General features: G+C 41.7%; 1 protein-coding gene across 1 annotated transcript in view; it reads left to right on the top strand.

Annotated features, from left to right (window-relative positions):
* mllt3 (MLLT3 super elongation complex subunit) overlaps positions 1–15,711 on the top strand; it is a 102,346-nt gene that overhangs the window by 66,335 nt on the left and 20,300 nt on the right. Inside the window, exon 7 of the mRNA XM_038299369.1 lies at positions 9,373–9,927. Coding sequence (XP_038155297.1) covers positions 9,373–9,927 — 555 coding nt within the window. The remainder of the gene's footprint in view (positions 1–9,372; positions 9,928–15,711) is intronic.

The raw sequence follows: 15,711 nt of genomic DNA, 5'->3' as shown, positions 1-15,711 counted from the left end.
ACACTTGAATGCAGCTTTTTAAAATCCAGGAAACAAACATTTTAATGTGATTTCCAGTCGATGAGTCCTTTAAATCTTTAAATGTAATATAAGAACAAATACCAGTCTTACACACTTTTATATAGAATATTTGAAAGCACCAGAAATATGTTTTTAGAGATATTTTCCCTTTAATTAGCTTGGAAACTCTATTTGAATATGATTATTTTTGTTAACAACTAATAAAAAAGATCCATTCTTCAGCTTTCTGAATCGTTTTATGTTTTTACTTAATCTTAACAGCAAAAAAAACAAACGAATAAGCTCTTGGTTGTTTAAAATGACAACAGATGTCTATGGGGAGATATTTAACAAAAATAGTAGGTTGTGTTTTATTTTGCGAGTCTAAATGAGTTTTATTTAGCTGGACTCAGAGGAAAATGGCCCTTTGGATATGAAAGTCCAGGTAAGACATGTTTTAATGTGATTTCCAGTCCTTTAAATCTTTCTTTTCCCAAACCATTGGTCAGTAATGCTGTAAATCAGTTGATCGTTGCTTGAATGATCCCAACAAATCCAGGCACCTTGAATTTTTGACCAGTTCTTTGATCCGACCCTTTAAATTGCTGCTTAACTCATTTTACTTTGACTGGATGACTGGATTTGCTTGTCCAGTCATGATGTTACATCATTTTACAGCAACAAGCCTTCCCATGAGTCCAAACAATATCTTGGAGGCGATATTTTTGCTAATCTTAGTCGTCTATCCTGCAGTCTTAACGGCGGCGAGTCATTTGGCTCGTCTCTTTAATATTGATAACTGAAGTGCTGCTTCCAGGCTGTAAAACACTTTTTGATGTCCCGCTACCCAGGAAGAGAAGCGGGTTCACTGCAGCGAAGTCCTGAACGAGTCGGCAGCTTTACATGTCGGGGCCCCTGGGGTCACCAGCCGATACACGGAATGAAAGGTTTTAGTGGGCAGAGCTGTAACACAACCCCTCGTCTAGACCACTTGAACGGTTTTACTGCGCTAGTGAAATATTGACAGCAGGGGCAGGAGGTGAGACCCGAGGACAAATGGCCGCCGTTGTAGGAAGCACATCGTTTCCTCCTTTCTCCTGATTGCCTCTTTCTTGGCTTGTGTGGCTGTTTGAAAAAGGCTCTGCTCTAAAGAAGCCGTGACTTTGCTCTCTGAGGACCCCCCCCCCTCCCTCTTCAAGGATGGGAATGCCAAACAGCAGGGTGGCATGTAGGTTTTCCTCTGATGTTAAGGCACGGGGTTAATCTTCTACAGATCTGACCAGCAAGTTCTTGCTCACTTTGTTCCTTATCTTACGGAAGAGGATTAGGGCCACTAGAAAAAAAAAAAAAAAAGTTAACTGATTTTTAAATTTTTTCAGTTTAGTATGGGGAAAAAGTCAGAATTCTGACTTTTTTTGGCAGAATTCTGACTTTAATCTCAGAATTCTGACTTTAATCTCGGAATTCTGACATTAATCTCAGAGTTCTGACTTTTTCTCAGAGTTCTGACTTTTTCTCAGAGTTCTGACTTTTTCTCAGAGTTCTGACTTTAGTCTAAGAATTCCGACTTTAATCTAAGAATTCCGACTTTAATCTAAGAATTCCGACTTTAATCTCAGTTCTCACTTTTTTCTCAGAATTCTGACTTTTTTCTCAGAATTCTGACTTTAATCTCAGAATTCTGACTTTTTCTCTGAGTTCTGACTTTAATCTCAGAATTCTGTCTTTAATCTCAGAATTCCGACTTTAATCTCAGAATTCCGACTTTAATCTCAGAATTCCGACTTTAATCTCAGAATTCCGACTTTAATCTCAGAATTCCGACTTTTTTCTCAGAATTCCGACTTTAATCTCAGAATTCTGACTTTTTCTCAGAGTTCTGACTTTAATCTCAGAGTTCTGACTTTAATCTCAGAGTTCTGACTTTTTCTCAGAGTTCTGACTTTTTCTCAGAGTTCTGACTTTTTCTCAGAGTTCTGACTTTTTCTCAGAGTTCTGACTTTTTCTCAGAGTTCTGACTTTTTCTCAGAGTTCTGACTTTAATCTCAGAGTTCTGACTTTAGTCTAAGAATTCCGACTTTAATCTAAGAATTCCGACTTTAATCTCAGAATTCTGACTTTAATCTCAGAGTTCTCACTTTTTTCTCAGAATTCTGACTTTAATCTCAGAATTCTGACTTTTTCTCTGAGTTCTGACTTTAATCTCAGAATTCTGTCTTTAATCTCAGAATTCCGACTTTAATCTCAGAATTCCGACTTTAATCTCAGAATTCCGACTTTAATCTCAGAATTCCGACTTTAATCTCAGAATTCCGACTTTTTTCTCAGAATTCTGACTTTTTCTCAGAGTTCTGACTTTTTCTCAGAGTTCTGACTTTAATCTCAGAGTTCCGACTTTAATCTCAGAGTTCCGACTTTAATCTCAGAATTCCGACTTTAATCTAAGAATTCCGACTTTAATCTCAGAATTCTGACTTTTTTCTCAGAATTCTGACTTTAATCTCAGAATTCCGACTTTAATCTCAGAATTCCGACTTTAATCTCAGAATTCCGACTTTTTTCTCAGAATTCCGACTTTAATCTCAGAATTATTACTTTAATCTAAGAGTTCTGACTTTAATCTCAGAATTCTGACTTTTTTCTCAGAATTCTGACTTTTTTCTCAGAATTCTGACTTTAATCTCAGAATTCTGACTTTTTCTCTGAGTTCTGACTTTAATCTCAGAATTCTCTTTAATCTCAGAATTCCGACTTTAATCTCAGAATTCCGACTTTAATCTCAGAATTCCGACTTTAATCTCAGAATTCCGACTTTTTTCTCAGAATTCCGACTTTAATCTCAGAATTCTGACTTTTTCTCAGAGTTCTGACTTTTTCTCAGAGTTCTGACTTTTTCTCAGAGTTCTGACTTTTTCTCAGAGTTCTGACTTTTTCTCAGAGTTCTGACTTTAATCTCAGAGTTCTGACTTTAGTCTAAGAATTCCGACTTTAATCTAAGAATTCCGACTTTAATCTCAGAATTCTGACTTTAATCTCAGAGTTCTCACTTTTTTCTCAGAATTCTGACTTTAATCTCAGAATTCTGACTTTTTCTCTGAGTTCTGACTTTAATCTCAGAATTCTGTCTTTAATCTCAGAATTCCGACTTTAATCTCAGAATTCCGACTTTAATCTCAGAATTCCGACTTTAATCTCAGAATTCCGACTTTAATCTCAGAATTCCGACTTTTTTCTCAGAATTCTGACTTTTTCTCAGAGTTCTGACTTTTTCTCAGAGTTCTGACTTTAATCTCAGAGTTCCGACTTTAATCTCAGAGTTCCGACTTTAATCTCAGAATTCCGACTTTAATCTAAGAATTCCGACTTTAATCTCAGAATTCTGACTTTTTTCTCAGAATTCTGACTTTAATCTCAGAATTCCGACTTTAATCTCAGAATTCCGACTTTAATCTCAGAATTCCGACTTTTTTCTCAGAATTCCGACTTTAATCTCAGAATTATTACTTTAATCTAAGAGTTCTGACTTTAATCTCAGAATTCTGACTTTTTTCTCAGAATTCTGACTTTTTTCTCAGAATTCTGACTTTAATCTCAGAATTCTGACTTTTTCTCTGAGTTCTGACTTTAATCTCAGAATTCTCTTTAATCTCAGAATTCCGACTTTAATCTCAGAATTCCGACTTTAATCTCAGAATTCCGACTTTAATCTCAGAATTCCGACTTTTTTCTCAGAATTCCGACTTTAATCTCAGAATTCTGACTTTTTCTCAGAGTTCTGACTTTAATCTCAGAGTTCCGACTTTAATCTCAGAGTTCCGACTTTAATCTCAGAATTCCGACTTTAATCTAAGAATTCCGACTTTAATCTCAGAATTCTGACTTTTTTCTCAGAATTCTGACTTTAATCTCAGAATTCCGACTTTAATCTCAGAATTCCGACTTTAATCTCAGAATTCCGACTTTTTTCTCAGAATTCCGACTTTAATCTCAGAATTATTACTTTAATCTAAGAGTTCTGACTTTAATCTCAGAGTTCTGACTTTAATCTCAGAGTTCTGACTTTAATCTCAGAATTCTGACTTTTTTCTCAGAATTCTGACAATTCTGACAACAAACATGTTAGCATGAAGCCATAGCCATGTCTGTTTTAGAGACTAGCTCTCTTGTTTTAATGACCTTCTGCTCCTCTATTAATGAGGGGACCCCTCGGCCACGTAAAAAGTTGCCTAATTCCGTCATTTTCCACCAATGTGTCACTGGCCACCTCAAACAACTCACATCTTTGTCAGTGAAGCGGAGTTCTCCCACATCTCTGCCTTCATGGTGCCCATCTACATTAAGATCCAAAATTCTGAGATTAAAGTCAGAATTCTGAATTTTTCCCCATGTTAAACTGAAATAAAATTTAAAAATCAATTAACTTTTTTTTTCTTTTTTTTTTTTTTTTTTCCCTAGTGGCCCTAATCCTCTTCCGTGTTATCTAGATTTAAGTTCCTCTAAAACAAGTTAAATTCTCCGTTTTTGAGGGAGGGTTATGAGATCAACACGGCACAAAAAATGTTAATCTAAATAAGTAATTTATTTCTTCTTACATTGAGAAGGTAAGTAAGAAACATTGCCAATTGAACAAGAGAATTTACATTTATTTCAAGTACATATTTTCAAATTATCTTATTTTTTTGAGTAAAATACTCATTCCATTGGCAAATTATCTTTTTTACCTGCTCGGATTAAGAGTAAATACACTGAATTTAAGAAATGCTTATTTATTTGTAGATAATTTTTACAGTGTTTGATTACAATTAACATTGAGTAGAAAAAATTAAGATGTTCTGCAAATGAAATTAGCATTTTTACCATTAAAATAAGATAATTAAGTGTGTCACTTATCTGCTCAATTGAAGAAAAAAATGCACTATTAGAACTTTTTTCTTTTGCAGTGAACATTCAATGATAACTAAAAAGCTTCTCTTTTCTTAACACTGAGTTCCTCTTAGAGCGGTTTGGGTGAAACTGTGTACGATCACAGCTGTGGAAGCCCATCCAAACATCAGCCCCTCTTTATGTTTGCCCGCTGACCTGAGGAGGGATTTCCTTCTTCCTCGGGTCCTAATCCTTTTGGGCTTCGGTTTCTTTTTGGACTTCAGGGATTTGGGGTTATTCTCTTTTATGGTCACTGATAAAGTTTTCATGTTTCTGTAGCAGTTGGGAATCTTTGGTGGGGAAATGACACCAACTATAACCTCAGGAAACGACATAAAGTTGTTAAAATGGAAGATACTCCTGGCAGATTTCGATTCATGTTCATTCTTCTAAACGGTTTGTTTCTCAATCAGTAAATAGAAGCCATTATTGGCGTTATAGTTACTAAAATATTCCACTTTGATGAGCTTTAAGTCTTTAAAGTCGGAAGGCCTCCTTGTCATCACCCAAATCATGAACTCTCCCAACAGATTTTTCTTTAAAGATTTAAGTCGGACCTGTGGTTGGGCATCTTTAAAACACCAATATTTCTGTAATAAGAACTTTGTCGCCCTTTAGCTGTGAGTTTTTAGTCCATTGAAATGTTACCCAAGTTGAAGTTTCTCTACTGACTGAGACATTTCTCTACTTTGATGCAGCCTTATACAGTATTAGCCATTCAAAATTTCCCCACTTTCCTTGATGGGTCTTTGGCTGGACCTTGGCTGGTCCTTGGCTGGACCTTGGCTGGACTTTGGCTGGACCTTGGCTGGACCTTGGCTGGACCTTGGCTGGACCTTGGCTGGACCTAGGCTGAACCTAGGCTGGACCTTGGCTGGTCTTTGGCTGGTCTTTGGCTGGTCTTTGGCTGGTCCTTGGCTGGTCTTTGGCTGGACCTTGGCTGATCCTTGGCTGGTCTTTGGCTGGTCTTTGGCTGGACCTTGGCTGGTCTTTGGCTGGTCCTAGGCTGGACCTAGGCTGGACCTAGGCTGGTCTTTGGCTGGACCTTGGCTGGTCCTTGGCTGGTCCTTGGCTGGACCTTGGCTGGTCCTTGGCTGGACCTTGGCTAGTCCTTGGTTGGTCCTTGGCTAGTCCTTGGCTGGTCTTTGGCTGGACCTTGGCTAGTCCTTGGCTAGTCCTTGGCTGGACCTTGGCTAGTCCTTGGCTGGTCCTTGGCTAGTCCTTGGCTGGTCATTGGCTGGACCTTGGTTAGTCCTTGGCTGGACGTTGGCTAGTCCTTGGCTGGTCCTTGGCTAGGCCTTGGCTGGTCCTTGGCTAGTCCTTGGCTGGACGTTGGCTAGTCCTTGGCTGGTCCTTGGCTGGACCTTGGCTAGTCCTTGGCTGGTCCTTGGCTAGTCCTTGGCTGGTCATTGGCTGGACCTTGGTTAGTCCTTGGCTGGACCTTGGCTGATCCTTGGCTGGTCTTTGGCTGGACCTTGTCTGGACCTTGGCTGGTCTTTGGCTGGTCTTTGGCTGGACCTTGGCTGGTCCTTGGCTGGACCTAGGCTGGTCTTTGGCTGATCCTTGGCTGGTCTTTGGCTGGTCTTTGGTTGGTCCTTGGCTGGACCTAGGCTGGTCTTTGGCTGATCCTTGGCTGGTCTTTGGCTGATCCTTGGCTGGACCTAGGCTGGTCTTTGGCTGATCCTTGGCTGGTCTTTGGCTGGTCTTTGGCGGATCCTTGGCTGGACCTAGGCTGGTCTTTGGCTGATCCTTGGCTGGTCCTTGGCTGGTCTTTGGTTGGGCCTTGGCTGGTCTTTGGCTGGACCTTGGCTGGTCCTTGGCTGGACCTTGGCTGATCCTTGGCTGGTCCTTGGCTGGTCTTTGGCTAGATCCTTGGCTGGTCCTTGGCTCAACCTTGGCTGGTCCTTGGCTCAACCTTGGCTGGTCCTTGGCTCAACCTTGGCTGGTCCTTGGCTGGACCTAGGCTGAACCTAGGCTGGACCTAGGCTGGTCTTTGGCTGGACCTTGGCTGGTCCTTTGCTGGACCTAGGCTGGACCTAGACTGGTCTTTGGCTGGTCTTTGGCTGGACTTTGGCTGGTCCTAGGCTGGACCTAGGCTGGACCTAGGCTGGTCTTTGGCTGGACCTTGGCTGGTCCTTGGCTGGTCCTTGGCTGGACCTTGGCTGGTCCTTGGCTGGACCTTGGCTAGTCCTTGGCTAGTCCTTGACTGGTCTTTGGCTGGACCTTGGCTAGTCCTTGGCTGGTCCTTGGCTAGTCCTTGGCCGGTCTTTGGCTGGACCTTGGCTAGTCCTTGGCTGGTCCTTGGCTAGTCCTTAATTAAATAAAAAATATGTATGTTTGACAAGATTTTGTCCTAATTATTGCTGCACTTCAAATGTGTGCTTTTTTAAACAAGATTATTATTTACTATTTCCTGTGCATTTTACAATTTAACCTCTTAATATCCACCTCATTTCGGGGAATTCTCGTCTATTTTGCATACCCAGATGGAAAAGCAAATAACTGAGGAATTGTAAGCCCAAATTACATGTTTGATACATTATTTGAAAGCTAACACCTTCTAGTTTCTAAATATATACATAAAAAGTAGGTGAGTAAAACACTCAAGCTGCATCAGTTCAAAAAAGACTGAAAGTAGTTTTTTTTATTCTCGAAAATAATAAGTCAATTTTGAACAGCAGTTATAAAGACATGCTTGCTTGTTGTGGCTGCCTTGTCATGGTACATATTGACATGCTGCTAAATCTGTGTTAATTGTGCTTTGGTGCTCGCTGTGTCCATAAAATGAACTAGGTGGTTGAATTGTGGAGAGTCTAGCTTTCCAACCATGTCTAACATGTCTTTATTGGTTTACCATTTTACCAGTGTAAGTTTCATGCATTCTGAGTTATTTGTAAACACTTTAAAACAGGTCGCTGGCGACCCGGTGGGTTTTGAGAGGTTAATGGTATATAAAATGTTGAAATTATATATTAGAAAAATAAAGGTCTTTATTTCATGGGACATTTTGGCCTTCCATATCCTTCAGGGATAAACATCAGTGATTGTAAAAACTGTAGTGTGACTCCTGCTTTAGAGCAGGGTTTCATTTATTTTACCCTAGATATGAAGCCACTCAATTATTTTCATTTCAAAATGCTAACATCTTTAAACTAACATTTAACTAATTAATTTAAATCAGATAATAGGTGTTTAATGGCACATTTAATTAATAGTTATGCATTTTTTTTATTTAGTTTTATATTTCCTGTTGCCATGGTCTTCTTTTCCAACAAACATAAAATACCAAAATTTCCAATGAAGGCCGTGGGTGGTAACGGGGGATTTTGTTTTTGTACGCACTTCCAGCTTGACTTAAAAAGCAAAAATAAAAAAAATACTTCAAATGTCTTCGAACTTAGTAGAATTTAATGTTTTAAGCTCCCAAAAAAGTGGTAAAAAAAATCATTTTTCAAAACCTCCCGTCAACACTAGACATTTACCAAACCATCCTCTAACACCTGGTGTGCTAGCCTCGTGAGACCATCCTGATCTCGCGAGCTTTCAAGGTTTCACTATCAGATCAGTCTGGAGACTCTCCATTAAAGAAAATTTGGAGCCGTTCACCAAACGAACGTCCAATCAGCGTTGGCGTTGAGGCGGGTTGAGGTGTGACGCAACGAGAAGCGCGACAGTTGAGTCTAAAGAACATGGCGGCTTCAGCCGATGAAACTAGCGTTAGCATAGCTATCGAGCAAGTTTTATCTGAATTACAGAGTATTTCTTCACTGAAAGAAGAGCAAAACACTGCTCTGGAGGCTTTTCTCAGAGGAAAAGATGTTTTTGCTCTTCTCCCGAATGGTTTCGGCAAGAGTTTGATCTATCAATTGGCTCCTCTTCGTCGTCGCTCTGTTAGTACGTCATATGCTTCGTTGATCTGATTGGTTTATTTGGCCCGTCTATCACCAACATAGGCCAATCAGCTAACCAGTATTTTTGGCCCTTCCCAAAATTACTTCAACGGAAGGTTTCCAGATGGATATGCAGAGCAAATCCATCTGGCGGAGTCAGGTTACTGGTGTGCTCCTAATCACTCAAATTAATGGGACGGTCTAACAATTAAGAACTTACTCCAAACAATTCCAAATGTAAAAAAATAACACATTTTAGTTCTAAATTAATTTAAATATATTTTATATACCAAAAGACAAAAACTAAATTGGTAGAAATAACAAGTTACAACAATTTAGCATAAATGGCCACAACACCTGTTGTGTTGAAAATAAAATAAAACACCTCATCTGTTAAATCAAGTTATTTCATGACACATTTTGCCCTCCATACTCCTCTGGGATCAAATCACAATGATTGGGAAAATCTTTAACTTTGTAATCCTGGAAATTGTTATTAATGTGCTGCTTAAGATTTAGTCATTTGATTTTAATGCCTGCGTTTGTTTTTTATGAACAGGATTGCTTCAAAGGAGGAAGAACCGACCTCCTAACAACAGCCACAACCACCAACACCAGCAGCTTCTCCAAACTCCACAAACCCTCCAAGGACCACAAAGAAAAGCCTTTAAAAGACTTGACAGAGCCCAAAAGTGCCTTTAGAGACTCTGGCTGGGAATCCTCAAAACTCCCCAAAGAATTTTCAAGGAAACCCAAAGAAAATCAGCCACTCAGAGACAGCAACCCTAAGATGGGTTTCAAGGAACCCAAGTCTTTGGCCAAGGATCATCGAAGCGAGGGTCTGGCCCACGGACCCGTGGGGTTGAACAAGCGTCACTCCACATTGGATGGCGATGACCCGATGACCAAAAAACGCAGGAAGGGATACCTTGAACCGTCGGGGAAGCCGACCTCTGGTTCAGACTCTCATTATTCTGACAAGAAGAGATCGCAGACGAGCAAGCCGCGCCACGACCCGGACGAAGCCGAGCGCAGGAAGGCGTCCAGGCTCCCGCCGTTCCAGGAGCTAGTGGACCCCAACGACTCGGACATGGAGGATCAGTCCAAATCCGATGTAAGTAGATGACGTTGGAAACGGCACCTTCACTTGTAGGGAAACTCAATAGGCAGAACATGCTGGCGGTCAGAGATTCTGTGCTGTGAGGGGTTCCTGTGGATCCTCACAGGAAAAGTCTGTTCAGCAAGAAATCATCATTAATTATACTGAAAACGAATACATTTGGGTTGAATTTAGCGTTTATCTGTAAAAAAAATAAAAAAAATAATTTTGTTGTTTTTTTTTTTCCGTAATGAGGTGAGAGAGATACGCTGCGCTGACCTGCTCTGTCTGCTCCTCCTTATTTTGGTTTTGTGAGGCTCAAAGAGGATCACTACTTTATCTCACTACTTTCCTCCTGAACTCCTATCATGGGGAAAGTTTTCTTTTTTAATGTTTCAATCATTGTTTTTTTCACCAGTCTGTCCTGCTTACTATAAATGCGATGTGCGACTCTAAACTGACTCTTTCCAGTGAGATTAACAGATTTTATCTTGTATTTTCCCCCAAAGCGGATGTGTTTTACTTTGCAACCGCGTCTCTCTTCCTGTCAGACCCATGAAATTGCTGCTGAATTGCTGCGTAGTCCAACTGAAATATTCAGTTCGATACAGTTTATTTCTATAGCGCCATTCACAAAACATGTCATCTCAAGGCACTTTCCAGTTCACCAGATCATCCAGTCAGATTCATTCAAAGTTTTCTATCTAAGGAAAACCAGCTGATTGCATCGACTCATTGACTCTTCAGCAATCCCTCACACTAAGCATGCTTGTAGCGACAGTGGAGAGGAAAAACTCCCTTTTAACAGCAAGAAACCTCCAGCAGAACCAGGCTCAGTGTGAGCGGCCATCTGCTGAGGCCCACTGGGGTTCAAGGAGACAGAAGCAGACATAGAAAAAGAAGCATAGATACAAAAGGCAACTGTCAACCAGCTCCACAGGCGGCCCCGGCCAGGAAACACACAGCCAGGCAGACGAGCTCCGAGCCAGCTCCCATGTCAGAGGATGAAGGGAGCACATCCAGTTAGTCACAGTCAGAGAAACAGGACTACACTGGAAAACAGGCCAAGCTCCAACATCTAGAAACAAAGGTGTTGATGGCAGCAGCACAGCTGATATTTCTCTCCAGGATGGAGTCACAGCCAGACAGGAACAGACCAGATGAAGCTACTATGAGAAAAAGCAGAGAGAGCAGAACGTTAGATTCAACTAACAGATTCTGCAGAGTGGGAGAATAGAGATAGAATGAAGCAGAATGATGAAAAAGGGGTCCCTATGTCCTCCAGCAGTCTAAGCCTATAGCAGCAGAACTATAGAGATAGCTCAGGATAACCTGAGCCACTCTAACTGTAAGCTTTATCAAAAAGGAAAGTTTTAAGCCTAGCCTTAAAAGTCAACAGGGTGTCTGCCTCACAGACTAAACTGGTTTTAGACCAGTTTTGTACTGATATAAGCATAGGGCAGGGCCCTGGTACTGCATTTAAATGGTGGTATCGGTATCGGTGAGTACCAACAAATAGGGCACCGATTGCATTTTGAGAGTCAAAAGTTTCTTCAACTATTGTCACCCATTCCAGGTAGGCAATAAAAAGTTCTACTGGATTCACTTTGTTTTAGTCTTTTTCCTGCTTCACAAAGGTAGGCAGCAGCTTGACATGAAGCCATGATGGCAATTACTTTACATCCAAGTAGTCTGCAGTTCTTCATATATATATATATATATATACACACACACCATTTTCAAACAGATGGTATCGGCCAATACTGCACAGCCAGGTATCGGGTGTCGTAACCAAAAAACGGCACTGGCGCAGCACTGTTTTAGACCTGGAGTTTATCTCAGTTGGAGCTACGAAGCCGCCTGCAGGAAATCTCCATTGACTTTCAGTGAGCACTAAACGCCACAACCTCTAAGGGCTCTGTCACACCTTATCGATTTAGCCAGCGTATGCCTGACGTCAAAGAATCTTGTTAAACGCTGGCATACGCTGAACTTTCCATGTATTCTTTCTGTTTTGAGAGTATACATGGAGTATTCATAACAAGTCCAGAACTTATGTCCAACAACAGCCTAACTTATGCATAATGTAGGGAAGCGTAATGCCCATGAAATGATGCACAAACCACTGTCCTGAGGGGGGCAGCGATGCCCCCGGAGGCGCCTGGTCTGCACAAAAAGATTTCTTTGATCACGGTATTAACCTAGCTGCTGTTTACCGCCTGCCAAAAAATAGAATAAAGAAAAATAAAGAAGGTTTTTGGTGGCAGCAGATTGAGCGTCATGTCTGCTTGGAAGTGTGTTGGTGGTGGGCGTGAACGCAGGGAGGATCCATCACTCACCTTCTGGCTCACCCTATGATGGGGATGAAGTCTGGAGGAGAACTGACGGTTTCCTCCTTTATACCAAAACGCTGCCAATACGCCATTTTACAGTAGCTGGAAGTTAGAAACACGTTCAGCGCTCGTGTGGAACACGTCAGATACATTGATATGTGTTGGAGAGAAGTTTTGGATAAGTTAAGCGGAAGTTATACACAATTTGCTCAGAGGTTTTGGATAAGCTGGACGCCACGACTTATGAGTCACTTACACTTAAGGTGCGTCAACGATCGATAACTTACCTGTAACTTAAGGCCTACGTATGGCATACGCTAACATAAATCAGGAAATTACGTACTTGCCTTATATCGACGTGTGTTTTCAGTGTGCTCATAACTTATCAACATGCAAGTTTTTGCCAGATTTTTCGTATGTCAGGCATACGCCGGTCTAAAACGTCAAAGTGTGACGGGATCGGATCGGATGCAAAATCCGATCCGATCTTTCTTTTTTTTATAAGCTTTCTTCCTATTTGGAAAGTTTTTCAAAATTTGAAGCATTTCTAGGGCTGCTCAGGGGAACAACGGGTAGCACTGCTGCCTTGCAGCAAGAAGGTTCTAGGTTCGATTCCCAGCCTGGAGTCTTTCTGCATAGAGTTAGCATGTTCTCTCTGAGCATTCGTGGGTTCTCTCCGGGTACTCCGGCTTCCTAACCTGATTCCGTGGAAACCTTCCGTTGAAGTAATTTTGGGAAGGGGCGAAAATACTGGTTAGCTGATTGGCCTATGTTGGTGATAGACGGGCCAAATAAACCAATCAGATCAATGAAGCATACGACGTACTAACAGAGCGACGACGAAAACACAACCACAAGCCAGGCTACTCTTGCCGAAACCAGTCGGGAGAAGAGCAAAAACATCTTTTCCTCTGAGAAAAGCCTCCAGAGCAGTGTTTTGCTCTTCTTTCAGTGAAGAAATACTCTGTAATTCCGATAAAACTTGCTCGATAGCCACGCTAATGCTAGTTTCATCGGCTGAAGCCGCCATGTTCTTTAGACTGAACTGTCGCGCTTCTCGTTGGGTCACACCTCAACCCACCTCAAAGCCAACGCTGATTGGACGTTCGTTTGGTGAACGGCTCCAAATTTTCTTTAACGGAAAGTAGCCAGACTGAGATGCGAGCGAGAGATCGCGAGATCAGGATGGTCTCACGAGGCTACCGGCTTCCTCCCACTGTCCAAAAACGTGACCTTTAGGTTAATTGGCTTCTCTAAATTCTCCTTAGGTGTAGGCAGCTGGAGACCAGCAGCCCTCGAGACCCTGCTTGGGATAAACGTCACAGAAAATGGAAGGATGAAACATTCATCCTTTAGGTAAATTTCTCGCAATCAGGTTTTTCTTGTGTTTATTGTGAAGTTGGTGTTTCCTTTTACTTCAAGTGGCATTAAAAATTCTTGAATTTGACTTGCCTCCTGCTGTAGCAACCCTGAATGGGGAAGACGCCATAAAAGCCAGGAAAGTAGGGGGGTGAGGGGCACTGGACACCCAATAAAACCAGTAGGGCTGCAGCTGTATGTGTGGCCGACTGGACACGATGAAAGCAGCATCGGACTGTTAGAAGATGCTGTTTGCCTTTGTGGCTTTATTTCAGCCCCCCCCCCCCCCCCCCCCCCCCCCCCCCCCCACACACACACACACACACACGACGTCTCTTTTCATCAGCAGGACGCCGTTTGACTGGGGTTGCCTGGTCCACACACATTTGGTGGAGAAGCTCTCCGTAAAGAAAGGCTGCAATCAAGTCAAATAGCAGACAAGAAAGAGATTTATGGTTTTACAACACCTGAGGAGAAAAGAGCCTTGAATGCAGGCAACTGAGTTTGCCTTTAATCTTTTTTCAGAGTGTGCGTCGGATCCCCAGCTCTCTGAATAGTTTGCTTTATGTTTTATTTCTATTTTAAATTGCCTGAGAGGAAAGTAGGGGGGGGGGGTTCTTTTGTGCATGTTTCTTTGTAGGAGCAGCTTCTTTAAGCAGGGATGGTATTAACTATGAACAGAACCCATGTTTCTTTGTCTGCGCTGAACGGAGAAGCCTTTCAACTTTTACCATACAGAGAGCGGGAGGAGGGGGTCATAAAAAAAAGGAAAAAAAAGGATGTGGGGTGACAAATGCCAGGTGTTTGATTCTCCCCAGGCTAACCACCCCGGTGGGCGAGCAGCGCACCGTCGCTCTCGTTTGTCATGTGACCAGTTGTTTGATCTCTGTGTTGTTGTTTTTTTTTTCCTCTGCCTGAAACCAAATCCCAGGGGAGGAAATGGGAAGTTGGCAACGAGGAGACTGGATGATGTCACCTACGGTTTGTTTAAACCTGAGTAGTCAACATTTTAGGTTCATATTTATATTATCATGACAGCTTTGGCTCTTACTAGCTGATTTTAAATCACAAATATTTTCCTGTTTTATTGTTAAAAATTCCTGCACTAGAGCAGAGATCATGGATTAGCGGATCGGACCCACCTGCTGGTTAAAACATTTACAAATTACAGCATGTTGTCCGTCGGCAGTGTCTAATTTGACATGCTCCTCTTCTCCTGTTAATACGGTAAAGCCCTCGGGAGCGTCCGGCTCCAGGCTGCACGTGATCCAAATAAGCCAATGAGCTGTCAGTCTGGGTTGCTGCTGCTGCTACTTTTAGACACAGCAGGCAAACCTGTGGCAAGCCGGGCGATGGGAAAGAAGGAGAAGACCATGAGAAAAAGAGAGCAGAGAAAGAGTGGACTGCTGGAAGAACTGCGGTGAACTGGTGAAAGAAAAGTGAAATGGCGTGCTCAAAGATGACCCTGCACATTTAGAGGATGTTTGGCTCAACCTGCTGCTGTGAAGCAGGATTCTCCACCATGAACAGAATCAACAATAAATCTCCTCCACGTCAAGGGACTATGTCTCTGAGCTGGCCTGGTGTTGTATCGGGGTGGGGTACCCCCAGAACAGCTGGAAGGAGGTGTGTGTAGGGAAGTCTGGGCATCTCTATTTAGACTGCTGCCTCCAGGACCCGGCCCCGGATAAAGCCGAAGAAGATGGATGAAAGGATGGATGGATGGAGTTAAAACACAAAGTTTTTTTAACCCTTTAAAGTCCGATCTAAGAATAAAACAAAACAGAAAATAACTTTTTTTTTTTGGTTTGAAGTCCTTATTTGGCCTTTTAATTAAATTTAAATATTAATAATTTATTACTATGCGATAAGTCAAAATTATTTTTTGTGTAGTCTTCTACGGGCTGTTATCAGGTGTATCTGATTGTGTACAATAGGATTTTGAGCAAAGTTTTTACCATTAAATTATGCAAAAGGTGTCAGACGCAAAACATTTCAGAAACCGTATGTATCAAATATGATACATTTGGCATTTCAGGGTTAAAAAGCAAGAACAATTGATTGTTATGTGGAAGAACGAGAGGGAAAACTCTGATCAATATTACAG

Source organism: Cyprinodon tularosa, unplaced genomic scaffold, assembly GCF_016077235.1.
Source record: "Cyprinodon tularosa strain WSP-4 unplaced genomic scaffold, ASM1607723v1 ctg427, whole genome shotgun sequence".
Lineage (NCBI taxonomy): Eukaryota > Metazoa > Chordata > Actinopteri > Cyprinodontiformes > Cyprinodontidae > Cyprinodon > Cyprinodon tularosa.
This window is presented reverse-complemented; position numbering and strand designations above follow the sequence as displayed.